Here is a 19,467-nt window from a genome sequence, read left to right as displayed (position 1 = left end):
GAAAATGGCTATCAAAAAACTACAATAAAAACACAACCTAACAAACACAATATGTATTATGCATTTTAAATACTTTGTTTTATTTCTTGAACCAAGTTCTTGTTTTTCTTTTTTGTATAAAACCAATTCCAGTCTATTTTACATCGTATTTGTGAAACTATTAGATGATTGAAAAAATGTGATTACTATTAAAGGTCATTTGCATATTTATGTATTTTATTTATTTTTATAGGGTTTATTTTTTAATTGTATTTATTTCTTTTTCCTTATTAATTTTTTGGGTTCACTGTTAATTGCTGCTATCCAAAATGAATAAAAGACAAGAAAAAAAAAAAAAGTCAAATCGACTTTAAAAAGGCTCCTGGGTTCTCCGGGGTTACAGAACACTTGTTCTGAAAAAAGCCTAATTAAAAACAAACAAATCGGCTAATAATCCTTGCATTTAAAGTTGGATTTAAGTAAATTTAAAAAAAAAAAAGCTTTTGCCATATTTATTATATTAAACAAACTTCCAAAATCAGATGTTTTATTATTATTTAATATGAATTTAACTGTAGTTTTCTTAATCTTTAAGGTGGTTCTAACTTTGTGAAAAAATTCAACATTTCTCTATAATATTTTGATGCTTTACAGATGTCAGTGGGGGAAAACAGTGTTTTTAATGTCGGAGTGCACGAAAACTTGACACAATATTTCTTGACCACGTTTGACTTTTAATTTCTTGGTTCACATTCCAGTAGAAGATGCTGCCACTCATCTATCAGCAAAGAAGACTACAAGTTAGTAAAAAGGATTTTTTTCTTCCCCAAATATTAATCACGTCTCACAGACATACAGCCAATGCAACAGTCTTAAAAACACACAAAAAGAAAAATTATATCATACAATACCATCATTATGTTGTACAAAAGATCCATCAAATGCTTTGATCAGTACATGGAGATGCTGCAGGGGATTATGGGAGACGAAGGCCTTCTCAGGGTTGCAAAGTTGCTTTTTGTTGCTCAGTTTCTCCAGAGCTTTTTTGACCCAAAAGCCCCCCCAAAAAAATCAACAGTTAGTGTGTCTCAAACATTCAGCTTCCTGCATGTTGAAAAATAAAATGCAGTTCTGCCTTTATGGAGGTAACATTTTACCGCTATGAATGTGTGAAACAAAAGCTATTCTGGCAAAGAAAAACTGAAGAAACATTAAGTTCACTTAGGTCCCAGAGCGTTGTGACTTCCAATGATCGTACAACATTTGAAAACTCACATTTACAAATAAGGAACAGGAATTTACAAAGTAGGAGAATCCACTTTATATTACATATTCAGTTGGAATTTGAAAAAAGACAAAAAAATGCAGATTTTTGCTGAGCATCAAATAAAACACTTTGGAGTGAAATATTAGAGTTTAACCTGCACACAATGATCAAGCATGTGACAGGGGTTTTTCCACAGTGAGACTGAGCTCTTACTCTTACATTTGTTTAGCTGTGAGAATCTACATGGTTGTAAAATCAAGTAGAAATACTTTTATTTTTTAGATTTTTTTCTTCTTTTTTTTCCACAGGCAAATCAAGGATGCTTGTGTTTTCATCCACGAGCGCCGTTTCTTTTATTGTCTCGGCTCCAACAATGCGTTGTGCTGACTGTGCGTGATCTTTATCGCCCGGACGCCTGTTTGTACAGCACGAAAGGAGAGGCTTTGGCCTGAGGTCACTGCTATAGTCTGTTCTCTGATCGGGCCCTGCGCTCTTCTATGGACAGCTGATGCCACATTAACATGTTTCTTAAAAGGATGCATACCAATAGCAGGAAAAAAAATCACATTGAAAAAAAAAAGACATGTTACAAGTGGTCTTTTTTCTTTTTTTTAACTTTGTCACCTGGTATATAAACATGAAAAGGAGAGAAGCTCATGCACGGCTCTCCATACTTGAAAGAATGCGTGGAGATGGATGCACAGATGAGGTGTCGTCGGGGTTAGAGGCTTTTGCAGAGTTGAAGCCTCTGAATGTGCAAATGAGGTACACTCAACCTGAAAATGGACTTTCCTTCTCTTCTTACAGTACCTGCAGATGTGTGTGTGTGTTCTGTTTCGGAGTCTCAGCTGCTGCAGCCTCATGCTGCAACTGCAGCATCTTACCGATGGGAATAAACGTTGGTGCCCAACTACACTGAAGTCATTGTTTTTTTAAACAGGCACACCAGTAGGCCTATAACCCTCCCCCATCTGCTTAAACCTCATGTATACAAACGTCTACTCGTCCATTGCATATCAGTATAACTCTCAATAGAAAAGATGTCTAAAAATTGATTTTCATCAAGTAAAAGCACCCCCCACACCTCCCATCTGTCTCCTCTTTTACATTATTGAAGGTAAAAACAACTTAATAAAAAACAAACTAATCCTGCCACCTCTCAGCTCCTCTTTCATTTGTAAATCTAAATTTTTTTTTTTGGCATTTAGTAGAATTTCCTCTCATCTGCTCTACCTTTCCAAGTGTGTGCATTGAGTGTGTGCTCTCTTCTGTGTGCTTCATATGGTGAGGTCGTCTGACCTGGCCCTGCTGCTGGCTTTGCTCAGTCGACTCAGCGGTCTGCTGTCGTCTATTGTATCCGTCGCCTCCAGGCCTGCCTCAGCTGGAGCCGCGTCCTCTCCGTTCTCCGCTTCCTCCACCTCCTCCTCCTCATCTTCATCTGCCATCTCCTCCACCTTCTCAGCTTCTGCTTCTGGTGGCTGCACCTGCTCCTCCTCTACCTCGTCCTCGTGTAACGTTACCCCCACTGTCGCCGTGGTCTGGGCGTAGGAGGGCAGAGTCTCGTCATACACCTTTGTGATGTCCTCCATGGGCAGCACCTCCTCACCTTTCTCCTCCAGCCCGTGGAAGGGCGACGCCCCTCTGCCGGCCTCCATCCCCACCTCAGCTAGAGGGTAGAGGTGACACATGGGGGGAGCCTTCTCCTCCTCCAACAACTTGTAGCCTTTTGCCCTCTGCAGGGAGGACACCCCCAGAGGGGGCAGACTCTTTCCTTGCGGGGGCAGGGGCGCCATCCCCTCACCCTGGGCTGCAGACGGAGCTGGAGCCGGCTTACGAAAGACGAAGCGGATTTTCTTCAGGCCCAAGTGGCTGATCTCCACAAAGTTGAGGAAGAGTGAGACGCAGGCCACAGCCAGCATGAAGATGATGAAGACAGTCTTCTCCGTCGGGCGGGACACAAAGCAGTCCACCGTGTTGGGGCAGGGCCACCGGCTGCATTTATACAGAGGGAGGATTCGGAAGCCGTACAGGAAGTACTGGCCCACCACGAAGCCCACCTCGAACAGTGTCTTGAAGATAATGTGGCAGATGTAGGTCCTCAGCAGGGTGCCCTCCAGCCGGAACTTTTTGCTCCCCTTGGTGCTGGTCTCCTTTGTGGTGCGGACGCTTCCCTGGTCAGGAGCCAGAGGGAGACGCTCCTCGCTTAGTTCCTGTTGCCTGCTGAGCTCGGCCTCCTCACGCTCCTTACGCTTCTCCTCCATGTGGACGTGGTGCACGGCGTGCCCCACGTACACCAGAGACGGCGTGGACACGAAGATGATCTGCAGCACCCACAGGCGGATGTGGGAGATGGGGAAGGCCTCGTCGTAGCACACGTTCTCGCATCCAGGCTGCTGCGTGTTGCAAACATAATCAGACTGTTCGTCGCCCCAAACGAACTCCGCTGCCGTGCCCAGGATCAGGATGCGGAAGATGAACAGCACCGTGAGCCACACCCGGCCAATCACCGTAGAGTGCTCGTTAACTTCCTCTAAAATGTTACCCAGAAAGCTCCAGTCACCCATGATCGGTCCGTAGCGCTGCAGAATGAAGGGTGGGGTAGGGAGGGCCGCAAAGGGTGCAGTTGGACAGGGAGGGTGGGGTAGGAAAGAACAGGGGGATGGGAAAGAGAGGACCGAAAGTAAGCAAAGCAGCAAAGAACTTTTATAAAAAAAATTCTAATCTAGTTTGGACGCAGGAATAATTGCAGCTTCTGTTCAAAAATCTGAACAACAGGAAACTACAGAGATGGTTGCTATTAAATCCACAGTCCGGCATGTTTCTGTGCGATATGGAAAAAGATTTTTAATCAAAATAACAAAGTTTAAGTTTCCACTTATCAGTATTTCCAGCTACTTTAGCTCAAAATCATAAAAACCTGCAAAAATTACTTTAAAAAAAACAAAGTTTTAATCTTATGGTAGGTAAAATGAGCATTCACTTAGTTTCTAAATCTTATTTAATGTATAATGTTGATTAAACAAAATAATGCAATGGGCAACTTGCCACAGCTGCGGCTCCGGCGAAGTTGAGTCCTGTCCCGTTCTCTTGGCACCCAGCAGGGAATAGTGAACTTTTTTGTGCCCTCTTTCCCACCTAAAGCCCTGTCCTTGTCGCCCCACTGAGCAGATGTGAATGAATCGGGTCTGATGGTTGGTTTTTAGTTTGCTGCAATATTTAAGCTTGGAGCCAGACGGCCTTTATTTGCCGGGCGACGCGTGGTGACGCAGGAGACAATAGGATCAAAGCCAGAATGGGGACGTATGGGAGCAGGCCTCGGGCTCTCACACCAATATGGAGACTGCAGGAACCAGGACTTAGGGTTCTGGTCTGCAGCTTCCTTCCATGTATGCAGGCTGTGATGGCCTGACAGAGGTTAGACCGAGTCAGGGACAAACTGTCAGCCCAGGCCAGGGTGACGGAGAGTTTCTGTCCTTTTTCCGGCAGTAAAAAACACTTAGGGGAAATGGTTTAATTTCATTTTTAAAGTTTGAAGCAACCAAGATATACAAAAAAAAGGGGGTTTTCTCCTTTTTTTGTTATTTAATTGATAAATCTGGAACAAATTCATCGTTCACTCCCAGATTTTAAAGTTAGTTCAAACTTTTTTTTAAATGACTTTATAAGTTTTTACAAAAATTACCATAATCTTATCCTACAAAATAACGTAATCATGATTCTAATTTTTTTTCCTACACACCAAAGACTCTAAATCTCAAATTTTTTTTGTTGGTCTTGTTTAAAATATCTTATGACATTTGATACGAGATAAAACTCACCAGTAAGTTGTTTTAAGACAATACATTTGAATATCTTGTTTCTTGTATGTTATTTTAAGCGAATTAAAACAAGTTTAAACAAATCTTATCAAAAAAAATTTCAACTGATATGTTGGCAGATTTTTTTTCACTTAAAATTGAGAAAAAAAAGTCAACTTGCACCAGTTATTTACACATTATTATGCAGCACCAGTTATTTACACATTGTTTACTTTGTATTTTTTTAGAGACAAACTATGATAAAAACAACATTTATTATGTTTTTTTCTTTTAATATTCTTCTGATGGAGGACATAACGAAAATGAGGCTCAAAATTGCATATTAGAATTTTTTTTTAATCCAAATCATTGGGAATCAGGAGCAGATGAAAAACATACATTTAAAAAAAAGACGTACTGTGAGCATAGCTCCCTGCTATGCTCTATTGCATAATCTTAAATAAACATTTAAAATAGATCAAAAGAAGATCAGAGTGGATCACTAAGTTTTTTGAGAAGGACTTTTTTTTCTCCCAGTTACATTTTACTTGGGTCTTCAGAAATAAAACCTCACAACTTTAATTACCAGGTTATGTGTCACCTTGTTTAATTTTTTTGCAGTGCTGATTTTTTTTTATTACTATGAGCATATGCAAGAATAGTTGTGAGATCATCACCCTGAACACAAAGATTCACAACAGACATTTGCCTTCTGCTCAACCCGTCTGTCATTTTTAAAATGGAAAACATTTTTCATGTTTTTTTTTTACCAGCCTTCACTGCATTCTACACATGTCAAGGAAAAACAGACCCCCAAAGCAGAGATGCTACAAGTCCAGGGAGACGTCTGTCTTTGATCACAAATTTAAGTCCTTAAGACTTCTGAGTGGAGGAAAAGAAGGATTTTTAGCGCGTTATTCATGCTTTTATGACCCGTCATCTGGATTAATGTGTTTCTCTTTATGCTTGGATTGATCAGACATTGCTGCGTAGTCTAACAAATGGACCAAAAAGCAGCAGTTTTTGTTCTTCCAAAAACAAAGTTATATTACATCACTCCAGGGCTTTCTCCTCACTTCAGGATCCAGTTAAAGTCCTAGAAGAATAGACAAACTCTTACTGTCATTGTGCCATTTAACATGCACAGCAATTCCAGGAAGTGTCATTTAGTCGCATTATTCAGAAAGTCAACAACACAAACAATATTATAAATCAATTTAAGGCAAGTTTAACACAGCATTGAAAGAAAATAAAGAGTACTCTTCTCATACTACTCCACTTATTACACATTGTCAGTTTCAGCAGCCATCTTGTGTGTGTATTTATGTTTGTTGAGTGTGGTGATGGTTGCAGGATAGAAACAGTTTTTAGTCTTTTTGTGGTCTGATTGCTCTTTACTAACCTACATTTGTGAATTAACTAATATCCACAGCCTCACAGGAGCATTAAGGTCAATATACATTAAGGAAATATGTGCAATATTAATTAAGTGGGATTAAATAATTGATGAATCAACCACTAGATGCTTGATTAATTAGCTGCAACATTAAAGCTGCCAGATAATGTTTCTGCATCACCACCAATTCTTGGATTTGATTTTCCTGGTCCAGCTGACTCATGAATTTGAACTCATTTACACCTTTGAAAGATTTTCCTTAGAAAACATCTAGAGGCTTATAGTAAATAAACTGAACGTTCCACGTTTACATTTTTTCCTTTAAATCTCCCACACTATGACACTACCACCACCCGCTGCTGATGAGCTGTGCCCAACATTTTATGTTTGTCCAGTTCTTGCCTGCCCATCCAAATGTTTCTGCAGAAATGTAGACTCAGAAGACCTGAAAACATTTTTCAAACCTTAAATCCTCTACTTTTACTTTTAAATGGCTGCATACATTTTACATTCTTAGCTGGTAAAGATTTGCTACAATACTCTGTCAGTATGTTTTTTTTATTTGTCAGTTTTTTTTCTACAAATATTATTCAAAACACAATTTTTATTAAAAGTTGTTCTTCCCTTTCATTTATAAGTCACAGCCACCATTCATTTTACAATAAACAGTTTAATTTGTATTTTTTTTTTCATACATGTGTACAAAAGCAAAACATCACTTTTCTGTTTTTAAATGTTTGATACAGTAATACTTTAGAATCATTTTAGACAGCTTTCAACAAAGAATTAATGTTGAATTTTCACTATAGGTAACAAAGTGTGTTAAGTGAAAGAAAAATTATAAAACAATATAAAACAAAGCGGTTTGTCTCCAACTTAAAAGGTGTTATTTCTGCTTCCTTTTTCTTACCAAATTAAAAGCTTTTGCTGAACAAGAATCAAGCCAACTGACAACATTCATCACAGATGCAACTATGAGAAACCAAAACCACTGAAGAACAGAAGTAGCTTGATGATTAAAACCACAAACCAGGTGTGAACAGAACAGAACTGTCAGAAACTGAACTAAAAAAAACAGAGCTAAAATCCTACATCTTCACACCAACACCAGCGGTTTATTGTACATTAGTCAAGAAGTCAAATTTATCAGTAATCCATCTCTGATGAGGTTTGCTGATTCAGCATTGACCCTCTCAGAATAACTTCATAAATAAAAGGATGAGGACATTCATTTACTATTTTTTTATATGCCATATTTTCAAATTTTTGTTGTTGTTGGGGACCAATCAGTAACTCTGTACTGGGGCTTTATCATAACACAAATATAATTACAGTTTTGGATTATTTCACACAAAGAGCCATTGTTTAAGTATGCAGCTCATTTTGTTCTCCAGTTTTGAAACCAAGAACTCCCAATTCAATATAGTCAATAAAAAATTTCCCAAAAGCAATTTTAAGATTTGCTTGGTCATAAAGAATGAAATGCCTTGATTTTAAAATAAAAATTTAAAAGGACGTTTCTTTTCCCGACACACCGAACACAAGAGTTGCCAGTCTGCAGACTTCCTCCTGAGAAAACACGTTATGCCCGTTCTCTCCCAATAACATTTTATTTTTTAAGTTCTTTTCAAATTCGTTTATTTTAACAAAATTGTCACTGGTGTTTTATCAAGACTTGTTCTTTTGATAAAACACAGAAGTACCAAATGAGAGGAAGTGACAGAACAATGACTTGACATTAAGAGACATTTAGAGTTTATTTTATGTTGCACAATTAATTTTCCTTTTGAGCACCGCATCGCCAATGTCAACAACTGGTTCTGAATTCCCAAGATACTGTCGTAAAGCCAGAGTGAAACTAATTTACATGTAAAGGAGACAAAAATCTATAGCCAAAAAGTTGTGTTCAGATGTGTCAGTAAAGTGGAAGGCGGAGGATAAACGCAAACGGCGATCAAAAACCATGACAACATTTAATCCTGATCCAACTCTTACAAACAGGATAGCAAGACTGAGAGCCTGAACAAAAGACACCCATGGCCTTAAATAGACAGGGAGGCAATTAGCTAAAACAGAAACAGCTGACAACGATTAAGACTAAAGGCTGTTTTGAGTGGGAAAAATAAAACCTGAACTGAACTAAGATTAGCTAAGGTAAAAAAAGGAAATATATGCAGAAACATTGACTAATTTTGTAACTATAATCTTCCTTTTTTTGCTTTTTAAGGATAGATTTATATACCAAAAGAAAAATAATATAATGTAACTAATATAAATATAACTAACTTATAATAACTTAAATATGAAAAAAAGTATTTGAGAGCACAGATTAAATCTTTAATTCAAACAATGTATTGTGTTTTACAAAAGCTTATGCAATGTGTTTATAAATATACAATTTTCTCCCAACTTCAGCTTTTCTTGAGTACAGCATAGAAAATGTTTATTTAGTAAAAAGTGTATGGATTTCCTATTGCAGTTCTTGTTACCAGTGTTCAAATTTCTACCGCAGTCCCACACAAAACTTCATTTACTTTAGGTTTAATACATGAAAAATAAAATGTACCACATCAAACATACCAAACAAAAGTGTAGGAACCTGCACGAACAGGGCTAAACTTGTTGAACACAATATGATTTAAAACAGAATGTATATTGGATTATAATGCATTAAGGTCCCACAAGTGGTGTTTATGCCCTTTAAGTAGGTATTTTTGCTCTCACTGCACTGGTTGGGTTAAAAACATACTCACTGGAATGTAATGAAAGTTTGGCAGATGAAGAGCGGCAGGACGCTAACAATGTTTATGGGATGCGAGTGTGCAAGTACTGCGTACGTTTCTTAAAATGAATAGATCGGGGATGATTGATTTTCTGATTTGTTCTTTAAGTTCAATGGGTTTTAAGGTTCTGCTGTGAATGCCATTAATTATAAGATGAAAAAACTAATTCAACCCTTGTGCTATCCTAGGCACTTTAACGTTGGGAGTTGGGTCATCTAGACCCACTAGACAGTGCTCTGAACCTTTTTTCTTCAATGATTTGTTAACCTCACTGGTGTCCATGATTACATGAAATCTTTCCACCTTTATCCACCTTTGTCATGGTAGGGAGAACACGTCAATGCAAGGGTGGGGGTCATCTGAGATAGCACAAGGGTTAAAGAAAGAGAATTACAATTTAAGATTTTTTTTTTGTCCTAAACTCTTTTTAAAACCATCAGGAATGTATTTTATTTGTCTTTTATTTTGTTGATTGTTGATTTGTTTGTAAACTTGATTCATGCAAATAAAACTTTTTTGGTTTACACAACATCCTGCAAACATCATGTTAATGTTAGCTGCAAAGATCCCACTAGTGTCGATTATTGGAGATATCTCATGTTCTAAAAATGCCCTGAAAGTTTGCTTGTCTGAGTAACTTGAGCCCACGAAGCAGGATGGTGGGAGACCTGCTCAGGCCCTCGCCTTCTGTGAAGGTTTCAGGATATATCTACTGAGCAGGGGGACCCGGTACTCCCTTTAAAGAGTTGCGTGTTGATGTAGTAGACGCCTGCACGCTAAGCCCCACGGCAGGCCCGTGAATGGCACAGGGATTTCACACAAAGACATGATGTCATGATGCAGGGTGCGGACCCTATTGAGCATGAGCACTGAGGCGTGAGGTCAGATTAGACCTCCGAAGCAGAGCACCAACTTCATCAGAATGCTAACACGCTAACAAACATATCGTACAGGGATCTGCCTATGCCGCGATGGTGCCACTCGCTTCCTGTTAAATTTGAGAGACCTTAAGTAATTTAAGCATCACTTTAGTGATGTCCTTATCGGTGTCATGTACTTTAAGCTTTCATCTAACAATAACCATTATGGGCCTCAAATTATGTTGGCAAGGAGGCTGGTTTGATTTGGCCTTCTCTATACTTTCACACAATGAACATCTCCGACCACTCCCCTAGAAAAAAACTGATTTAGTTGACCTTAAATGTTGTCTTTCTCCTTTAACAGACTAACAAGCATGAAAAGCTGTATAAAGGTAAAAAAAAATGGCAAAGAGGAAAATGTTTTCTTGTAGGGTCACGTGTTCTTGCTGCTGCTTACAACTTGTCTGTCGTCACTTAGTGTGGGAGTTAACCAGCAACAAGAACTGCAGAGACGGACAGATTTTCAACACTCCATGCAATCAGGCCAACTGTACATATAGATTGTTTCTGAAATGAGATTTGAGATAAAGTCCCAAAATGAAGGAGACTTAAAAAATACACGTGTATAAAAGCCTTGTTTTTTGGACTTCTTATCATTTGTATGTTAAAAAACTTGGTTTTGTTGTTTTAAAAAAGGTCACTCCAAAACAAAAAGTTATTACATAAGGGATAATGGCCGAAAAAGTGTTAGCCCTTAAAAAAGCTATTTTGGACAACCCCACCCCTCCAAATGCCCCTCACAATTGGAGGGGTATGGAGAAGCCGTAAGGTTAGGGGAAGAATTCTAATTCAGCCTAATTCATTCAGAGTTCATCATTCAAACTGCCATGAACACACGTCGTCCCTTAACGGGCGAACAGCTCCACTTGGACTTAGCGCACCTTTGGGTTGGTAGTAGGCAGTCAGATGCTCCAGGTGAACGTGTCATCAGCAGACTTCCATCAAGACACAGAAATACTGACAGAGTTTCAGGAGTTACAGACCACAACCAAGACCAGAACATAAGGACCTCTGCACTCATATGGCTTAGCTAATGCCACACAGCTGCAGGTCCGTTTACCAGATAGGAGGGGGTACAAGGGTTTCCAGACAAACTATTCACAACCGACTCCACTACTATGACAAAAATACCAGACGACTATTGCAAGTGACTCCACCAAGACACCGCCGTGAACGTTTGCAGTGGACAATGGACAATACAGTAGTGGTCTACTGTCCTGTTCACAGATGACTGTCGGGTCATGCTGCACAGAAATGATGGTCTTAATGGAGAAGGCGAGGTGGGCAATAAGGCCAGGGTGTCATGGCTGACGTCGTAGACGTGACTGACCCAGACGCTGAAACCCGGAAGTAACTCACGATCCGAGATGTGGGTTAGAAGAGGTTTATTTTTACAAAGTTTTGTGGTCGAATCCTCTTCGGATGGAGACTTATAGTTCTTGGGACGGGCGTAAGGCGAGGCGTGGACGCCGAGGACGGCGGAACCAGCTTGGGGCAGGACGTGGATGCCGAGGACGGCGGAACCAGCTTGAGGCAGGACGTGGACGCCGAGGACGGCGGGACCAGCTTGAGGCAGGACGTGGACGCCGAGGACGGCGGGACCAGCTTGAGGCAGGACGTGGATGCCGAGGACGGCGGGACCAGCGAGGGGCGCGGTGGAGAGCTCAGGATGATGAAACCAGCGAGACCAGTGGTGAGGGAACCTGAAGGATAATGCAGAGCGTGGTGAGTCAAATAACTTAGCTTGGAAGGTAGATACTAAAAGGCCAGACATAAGCACCGGAGTGAGTATAACGAACTGGCGCTGAATTCTGATGAGAAGATCCCTTAAGAAGGCTGGCAGGGTGATGAGGAGATGAAGGTCAGCTGGTTCCAATCAGCAGAGCAGGTGCAGGAACTGAGGGAGGGGGAGGTGAGCTGACAGGCACCGTGACAGTACCCCCCCCTCAACGACCGCCTCCAGGCGGTCCAGGACGGCGATCAGGGTGAGCCCTGAAGAAATCGTTCAGGAGGGAACGGTCCAGAATCATGGAGCGGGAGATCCAAGAACGCTCCTCCGGACCGTAACCCTCCCAGTCCACCAGGTACTGGTGACCACGACCCCGGCGGCGAACGTCCAGAACCCGACTGACCGTAAAGGCAGGGGCGCTGTCGATGAGCCGGGCGGGTGGCGGGGAAGCGGACGGCGGGCAAAGGGGACTTTCCTGGAGGGGCTTGATGTTGGAGATGTGGAAAGAGGGGTGTACCCTCAGAGCCGCCGGGAGTCGCAGCCTGACGCAGGTCGGACTGATGACCCGGTCAATGGTGTAAGGTCCGATGTAGCGAGGTGCAAGCTTGCGGGAGGTCGCCTGCAGAGGTATGTTTTTGGACGATAGCCACACCTTTTGCCCGGGTTGGTAAGTGGGACCCTCTCTCCTGCGCCGATTGGCCATGCGACAGTTACTGTCCCGAGAGCGCTGGAGAGCAGCCCGAGCCTGGCGCCAAATGCGTTGGACACGTCGCAGGTGGTGTTGTACAGAGGGCACGGCTAAATCCAATTCATGAGAGGGAAACAGAGGGGGAGAATAACCAAGAGAAGCTTCAAAAGGGGACATACCGGTGGCGGCAGAAGGGTGGTTGTTGTGAGCGTATTCTATCCAGACGAGAAACTTGGACCAACTGGAGGGATTCTGGGCCGAGAGACAACGGAGAGCGGCCTCCAACTCCTGGTTAGCCCGCTCCGCTTGTCCATTAGACTGGGGGTGGTATCCCGAAGTCAGGCTAACGGTGGCTCCCAGAGCAGAGCAGAAGGACCGCCAAACCTGGGAGACAAACTGGGGACCCCGGTCGGAGACAATGTCCTTGGGTATCCCATGGTGACGGAAGACTTGGTGGACTAGGACCTCAGCCATCTCAGCGACCGTGGGGAGCTTCGGCAGGGGAATGAATTGGGCGGCTTTGGAAAATCTGTCCACAATGGTTAATATAACCGTGTTACCTTGCGACGGAGGCAACCCGGTGACGAAGTCCAGGGCCAGGTGGGACCAAGGGCGTTCGGCGACGGGCAGGGGGTGAAGGAGACCAGCAGGAGGTGAGTTAGAGGACTTGGATCGGGCACATACCGCACAGGCGGCGACGAACCTCCTGACGTCTTGCACCATAGTAGGCCAAAAAAACCTGCGTCTCAGAAGATTGAGAGTCCGGTGGACCCCTCCGTGGCAAGACACCCGGGAAGTGTGCCCCCACACCAGGACGTCGGAGCGGAGAGAGGAGGGGACGTAGAGAGTGTTATCGGGAGGAGGAGGATGGTCAGGCTCCTCATCCTGGGCCTGCTGGACCCGAGTCTCAATGTCCCAAGTGAGATTGCCGATAACGTATGTGGGCGGAATGATGGGGGCTGCTTCCTGATGGTCGTGGGCACTAAACATACGTGAGAGTGCGTCAGGTTTAATATTGCGACTACCGGGTCGATAAGTAATGGTGAAGGAGAAGCGGTCGAAAAAGAGGCACCAACGGGCCTGACGGGAGTTAAGGCGTTTAGCAGCGCGGAGATATGCGAGGTTTTTATGATCGGTCCATACGATAAAAGGGTGCTCAGAACCTTCTAACCAATGACGCCACTCTTCTAAGGCGAGCTTGATGGCAAGGAGCTCGCGATTACCGACATCGTAATTTTGTTCCGCGGGGGACAACTTCCGCGAAAAGAAGGCACACGGCTTGAGTTTACCAGAGTGTTCCTCGCGTTGGGACAGGACGGCTCCGACCCCGGAGTCAGAGGCATCGACTTCCACGATGAATTGGCGTTGCGGATCGGGTTGTATTAGGATGGGTGCGGTGACGAACATGGTTTTAAGTTTATTAAAGGCGTTATGAGCCTCGGGCCCCCAAACAAACGGTTGATTCACCGAGGTGAGTCTGGTAAGTGGTGCGGCGAGACTACTGTAGTTTCGTATGAATCTGCGGTAAAAGTTGGCGAAACCAAGAAAACGCTGTAATTGCTTGCGTGAGCTGGGAGTCTCCCAGTTAACGACTGCGGAGACTTTGACAGGATCGGGTCGGATGTTGCCGGCTTCAATGATGAAACCGAGAAAGGAGACGGAAGTGACATGAAACTCACATTTCTCGGCTTTAACAAATAGCTGGTTCTCCAGGAGGCGTTCGAGGACCTGACGAACATGAAAAGTATGGATTTCCGGATTGGGCGAGTAAATAAGAATGTCGTCCAGGTAGACAAAAACAAACCTATTTAGGAAGTCGCGAAGGACGTCGTTAACGAGATGCTGAAAGACTGCTGGGGCGTTAGTGAGCCCAAAGGGCATCACCAGGTACTCAAAATGCCCCAAGGGTGTGCTGAACGCAGTCTTCCACTCGTCCCCCTCCTTCATGCGAACCAAATGATAAGCGTTCCGGAGGTCTAATTTAGAAAATATGCGCGCTTCCTGTACCGAGTCTAAGGCGGAGCTGATGAGGGGCAGAGAGTATTTATTTTTGACAGTGATCTGGTTCAACTCACGGTAATTGATGCAAGGACGCAGAGATTTGTCTTTCTTTTGGACGAAGAAAAATCCGGCCCTTACAGGAGACGAGGAGGGGGGAATGTGGCCGGAGGCGAGAGACTCGTGAATGTATTTCTCCATGGAGAGCTTTTCAGGACCGGACAGGTTAAATAACCGGCCCTTAGGAAGAGTAGCGCCGTTTAAGAGCTCTATGGAGCAGTCGTAGGGACGGTGTGAGGGCAGCGCATCGGCTTTGTGCTTGCTGAAAACATTCTTAAGGTCGTGATGACAATGGGGTACCTTTGAGAGGTCGGTCTCCTCCGGAGTGTGCTCGTTATCGGGGGAGACAGGAGGGATGGCGGAGCGGAGGCAGTTGGCGAGACAGTGGGGGCTCCAGTTAGTGATGTGGAGATTAACCCAGTCGAACTGAGGATTATGACGGCGCAACCAGGGGAATCCTAGAATTACAGGAGACTGAAGAGATTTAGTGATATAAAACTGAGTGACTTCATGGTGGTTGCCCGAGGTGATCAGGTGCACGGGTTTGGTACGGTGAGTAATGCGTGTTAGTAGTTGGCCACCCAGGCCAGCAGCTTTAACGGGATGATCTAGTGGTTCAATGGGGAGGTCGAGCTTGGACACCAAACTACAGTCCATGAAGCTCTGTTCGGCTCCAGAATCGATAAGAGCCCGACAATCATGGTTACGAGAGTGATGACTAATTTTGACAGGAACATAAAGGAAATTATTTCCCTGAGAGTCCGTAGGGACAGCCTCCCGCGGCCTGTCTTCTAGCGGGGGGCTCTCGAGTTTAAACGTAGTGTGCATTGCTGTACGTGGTGACCTGATCGTCCGCAGTAGAAGCAGGTACCCTCCTCCATGCGTCTGCGCCGTTCCTCAGGAGTGAGTTTGGAATGGCCGATCTGCATCGGTTCCTCCGGGGGTCGGCTGGTGTTTTCTCGCAAAAGGGAGGGTGGCGGCTTTGACACGGGAAACTGAGGAACAGAGTCAGCGATGGTTCTTCCGACAGAACGTGTGCGTTCGTTCTGACGTTCTCGGAGCCGCACATCCGAACGTAGGGCGGCGGAGACGAGCTCCTCAAAAGTGGTAGCTTCGGGCTGAGAACATAGATGGTCTTTGATGTGATCACTTAACGATTGGTAGAAAACGCCTTTGAGGGCAATGTCCGGCCAACCAGCCTCAACCGCTAGTATGCGAAAGTCGATCAGATGTTCACTTACAGATCTGTTGCGTTGTCTTAGGCCCAGAAGGCGGCGAGTGGCTTCCTCTGCTTTGCGGGGTTGGTCGAAGACCAGACGAAACTCCCCAATGAAGCGTTCAAAAGGTTCCTGGAAGATGGGGTTAGCTGAAAGATACGCCTGGGCCCACTGAAGGGCTTTGCCACGTAGAGAGTTAACAACGACAGTAATTCTACAGTGGTCTGCGTGGTAATACCGCGGGGCCTGCTGGAAAATCAGTTGACATTGTAGCAAAAAACCACCACATGAACTCACGTCTCCTTGGAACGGTTCGGGTTGTAGCCGGAAATTCTCCTGAGTCCATGCAGTGGTGGCTGGGTTAGAGCTACTGGCAGCGGAAGCTGTGGAGTTGGAACTAGTGTTAGCCGTTTGTTGGCTAGTTAGCTCAACCAGCGCTTGGGAGATGCTGTCCAGACGGCGAAAAAGATCTTGCTGCGCCGTGGCCATCTGGTTGAGTGATTCAGCTTGACGTCCGAGGGCTACACCTTGTTGTGAGACGGCGAGGCGGAGTCCTTCCGGGTCAGCTGGGTCTGTGTAATGGCCAGTTCGTTCTGTCATGGCTGACGTCGTAGACGTGACTGACCCAGACGCTGAAACCCGGAAGTAACTCACAATCCGAGATGTGGGTTAGAAGAGGTTTATTTTTACAAAGTTTTGTGGTCGAATCCTCTTCGGATGGAGACTTATAGTTCTTGGGACGGGCGTAAGGCGAGGCGTGGACGCCGAGGACGGCGGAACCAGCTTGGGGCAGGACGTGGACGCCGAGGACGGCGGAACCAGCTTGAGGCAGGACGTGGACGCCGAGGACGGCGGGACCAGCTTGAGGCAGGACGTGGACGCCGAGGACGGCGGGACCAGCTTGAGGCAGGACGTGGATGCCGAGGACGGCGGGACCAGCGAGGGGCGCGGTGGAGAGCTCAGGATGATGAAACCAGTGAGACCAGTGGTGAGGGAACCTGAAGGATAATGCAGAGCGTGGTGAGTCAAATAACTTAGCTTAGAAGGTAGATACTAAAAGGCCAGACATAAGCACCGGAGTGAGTATAACGAACTGGCGCTGAATTCTGATGAGAAGATCCCTTAAGAAGGCTGGCAGGGTGATGAGGAGATGAAGGTCAGCTGGTTCCAATCAGCAGAGCAGGTGCAGGAGCTGAGGGAGGGGGAGGTGAGCTGACAGGGACCGTGACACAGGGTTGTCTTTGGTGGACGAGGACCAACAGTCTGGGCAAGTATCAACAGTCAGAATAAAACTGATTTGATTATTGTATATGGTTCAGTTACTGCATTGTTCTTTCCTCAGAAACATCACAGAACATTCCCCCAACTCCACCAGCACACCCCCAGTGTTCTGTTCATGGATGATAATGCTCCACCACATGGTGCCAGAATTGTTACAGCAGGACTACAGGAAGTCAGAGTGCCTCATGTGGAACGGCCAACTGACCTGAGCCCCATGGAGCATGTGTGGGACCAGCAGAAGCAGAGACTGAATGATGGTACCCCCACCTCCAAGTCACCTGGCAGAACAGCATGTAGCACTTGTGGAAGAGTGGAACACAATGCCTCTGAATAGCATCGTGAGGCAAGAAAGGAGCACTAGACACATTGTTAAGCTGTCATTGCAATAAATGATGGCTAAATACCCACTATTGACATGGTCAATTGTTTTAACCCTTGTGCTATCTTAGATGACCCCACCCTTAAGGCCCGTACACACCGGAAAGAATTTCGCGCGCGATTTTCGCCGACGTTTAACGCCTCGTGACTAAACAAAGTGCACCAATAAGAGTGTGCACACCGACGCGAAAAAACGCCACGCGTCACAACGTCAAAAAAAAAAACGCCTCGGGTTCGTTTTTTTTTTTTGACGCGTCGCGTCGAAATCTATTCGACCAATGAGAATGGCGCTTTTGCACACGTGTCTGGAGCTTCTGAAGTTACAGTAAAACACAACTTGGGGGCGCTCAGACACAAAACTGCCTTGCTGAGCACATATACCAGCGAAGAAGATAGACACCAAGTAGCATCTACACAGCCGCGAAGAAATAATGACGGACATTCTAAAATATCCCCGAACCAAGCACCAGTTGGAGCTACTGGTGCTTGAAATATTCATGTTTTCTTTGTATGATTCTGACAAGCGCGTAAATACTTGCTCTCTTCTTCTGAGGGAAAAGCGACTTTAAGAAGCGTAAAGTTGCGCAGCGCCACCTTGTGTACAGGAGTATTTCTGTTTACATTAAGCGCCATCTAATGTCAGGGAATGAAATTGCATGTTCGCTCGGCTCATCGTCAGCGAAAATCGCCTGGGTGTGAACACAAAAAACGTGGCGAAAAACGCTGGCAAATAACGCCTGGCGAATATTCGTCCCGGTGTGTACGGGCCTTTACATTGACGTGTTCTCCCTACCATGACAAAGGTGGATAAAGGTGGAAAGATTTCATGTAATCCATGGACACCAGTGAAGATCACAAATCATAGAAGAAAAAAGTTTTAACGCACTGTCTAGTGGGTCTAGATGATACAACTCCCAATGTTAAAGTGCCTAGGATAGCACAAAGGTTACTTTATTGCATAATAAATAAAGCCTTGATTTTAAAATCAAGGCTTTATTTATTATTGTCTTAATTTTTGGGGTTCAAATCTCAGATGGGTTCTTTCTGTGTGGTTTTCTCCAGGTGCTTTGACTTCTGATGTATCTTGGTGTCTCTAAATTTTCCTTTAGGTGTGTGTGTGTGTGTGTGTGTGGTTGTTTGTTTCTGTTGCCCCGTAATAAACTGGCAGACTGTGCAGGTCAGTGTGTACCCCACCTTTACCCAACAGTTTCTGGGTTGGCTCCACCAACCAACCATATGACCACCAAATGGGACTAAAGCAGGTTCAGAAAATGAATAGATTGATAAACAACCACATTTATAGTAGAAAATGTTCTAACAGATGCATCCGTTCATCTATCTATTTTCTGAACTTTTTGTATCCTTTTTGGGCTCGTAGCGTTGCTGGAGCCCTCACAGCAACTGTTGGGAGAAGGTGGAATACACCCCTAACAGGTCGCCAGTGTTGCAGGCACATACAACCTCAAACACACACACACACATTCACTCCTGCTCGTATTTCTAAGCCATGAAGCCTGATTTCGGAGAATGAGAGGAAACTAGAGGGCCTGGAGAAAACCCACATATGGAGTGCTGACCACCACACCACCATGCAGCCATCAAATGGACCAATTTGATGGACAAATTATATAAAAAGACAATGGCTTCCGCTTTTGTGCTATGAGACGGAGGATAGTTTCACTAAAATGATTGTACTTAAAAACCTTCAGTTAAAGATAAGTCATGTACCGGTAGTCATTATTTTTACAACTGTTAAGAATATTGCTAACCACCTTGATAATGCCAAAAAATAATCAATTGCATTATTTTTTGGCAATGAGAATAAAAAGTACCCGTTTCTCCCCAAACATCAAGTATATGTTATACTTCTCAAAGAAGTGCATTCAGTCCAATTCAATCTGTGCACAAAAAAATGAGATCTTTACTGTACCAACTATGCAATTCTACTTAACTATGCTTAATTATCTAGTTTTC

The 19,467-nt window shown here is 44.2% G+C and overlaps 1 protein-coding gene across 1 annotated transcript; it reads right to left on the bottom strand.

Moving 5' to 3' along the window:
- Nucleotides 1-692: 692 nt before the first annotated feature.
- On the bottom strand, nt 693-4,761 carry gja8 (gap junction protein alpha 8). Its single transcript, XM_011489876.3, has 2 exons — nt 4,292-4,761; nt 693-3,825 (listed from the first exon to the last, which is right to left on the bottom strand). The coding sequence occupies exon 2, from the start codon at nt 3,808-3,810 to the stop codon at nt 2,524-2,526; it is 1,287 nt and encodes a 428-aa protein (XP_011488178.1). The 5' UTR covers nt 3,811-3,825; nt 4,292-4,761; the 3' UTR covers nt 693-2,523.
- Between the last annotated feature and the right edge of the window lie 14,706 nt (nt 4,762-19,467).

Source organism: Oryzias latipes, chromosome 21 (assembly GCF_002234675.1).
Source record: "Oryzias latipes chromosome 21, ASM223467v1".
NCBI lineage: Eukaryota > Metazoa > Chordata > Actinopteri > Beloniformes > Adrianichthyidae > Oryzias > Oryzias latipes.
Note: the sequence above shows the minus strand (reverse complement) of the source record. Positions and strands in the feature narration are given on the sequence as shown.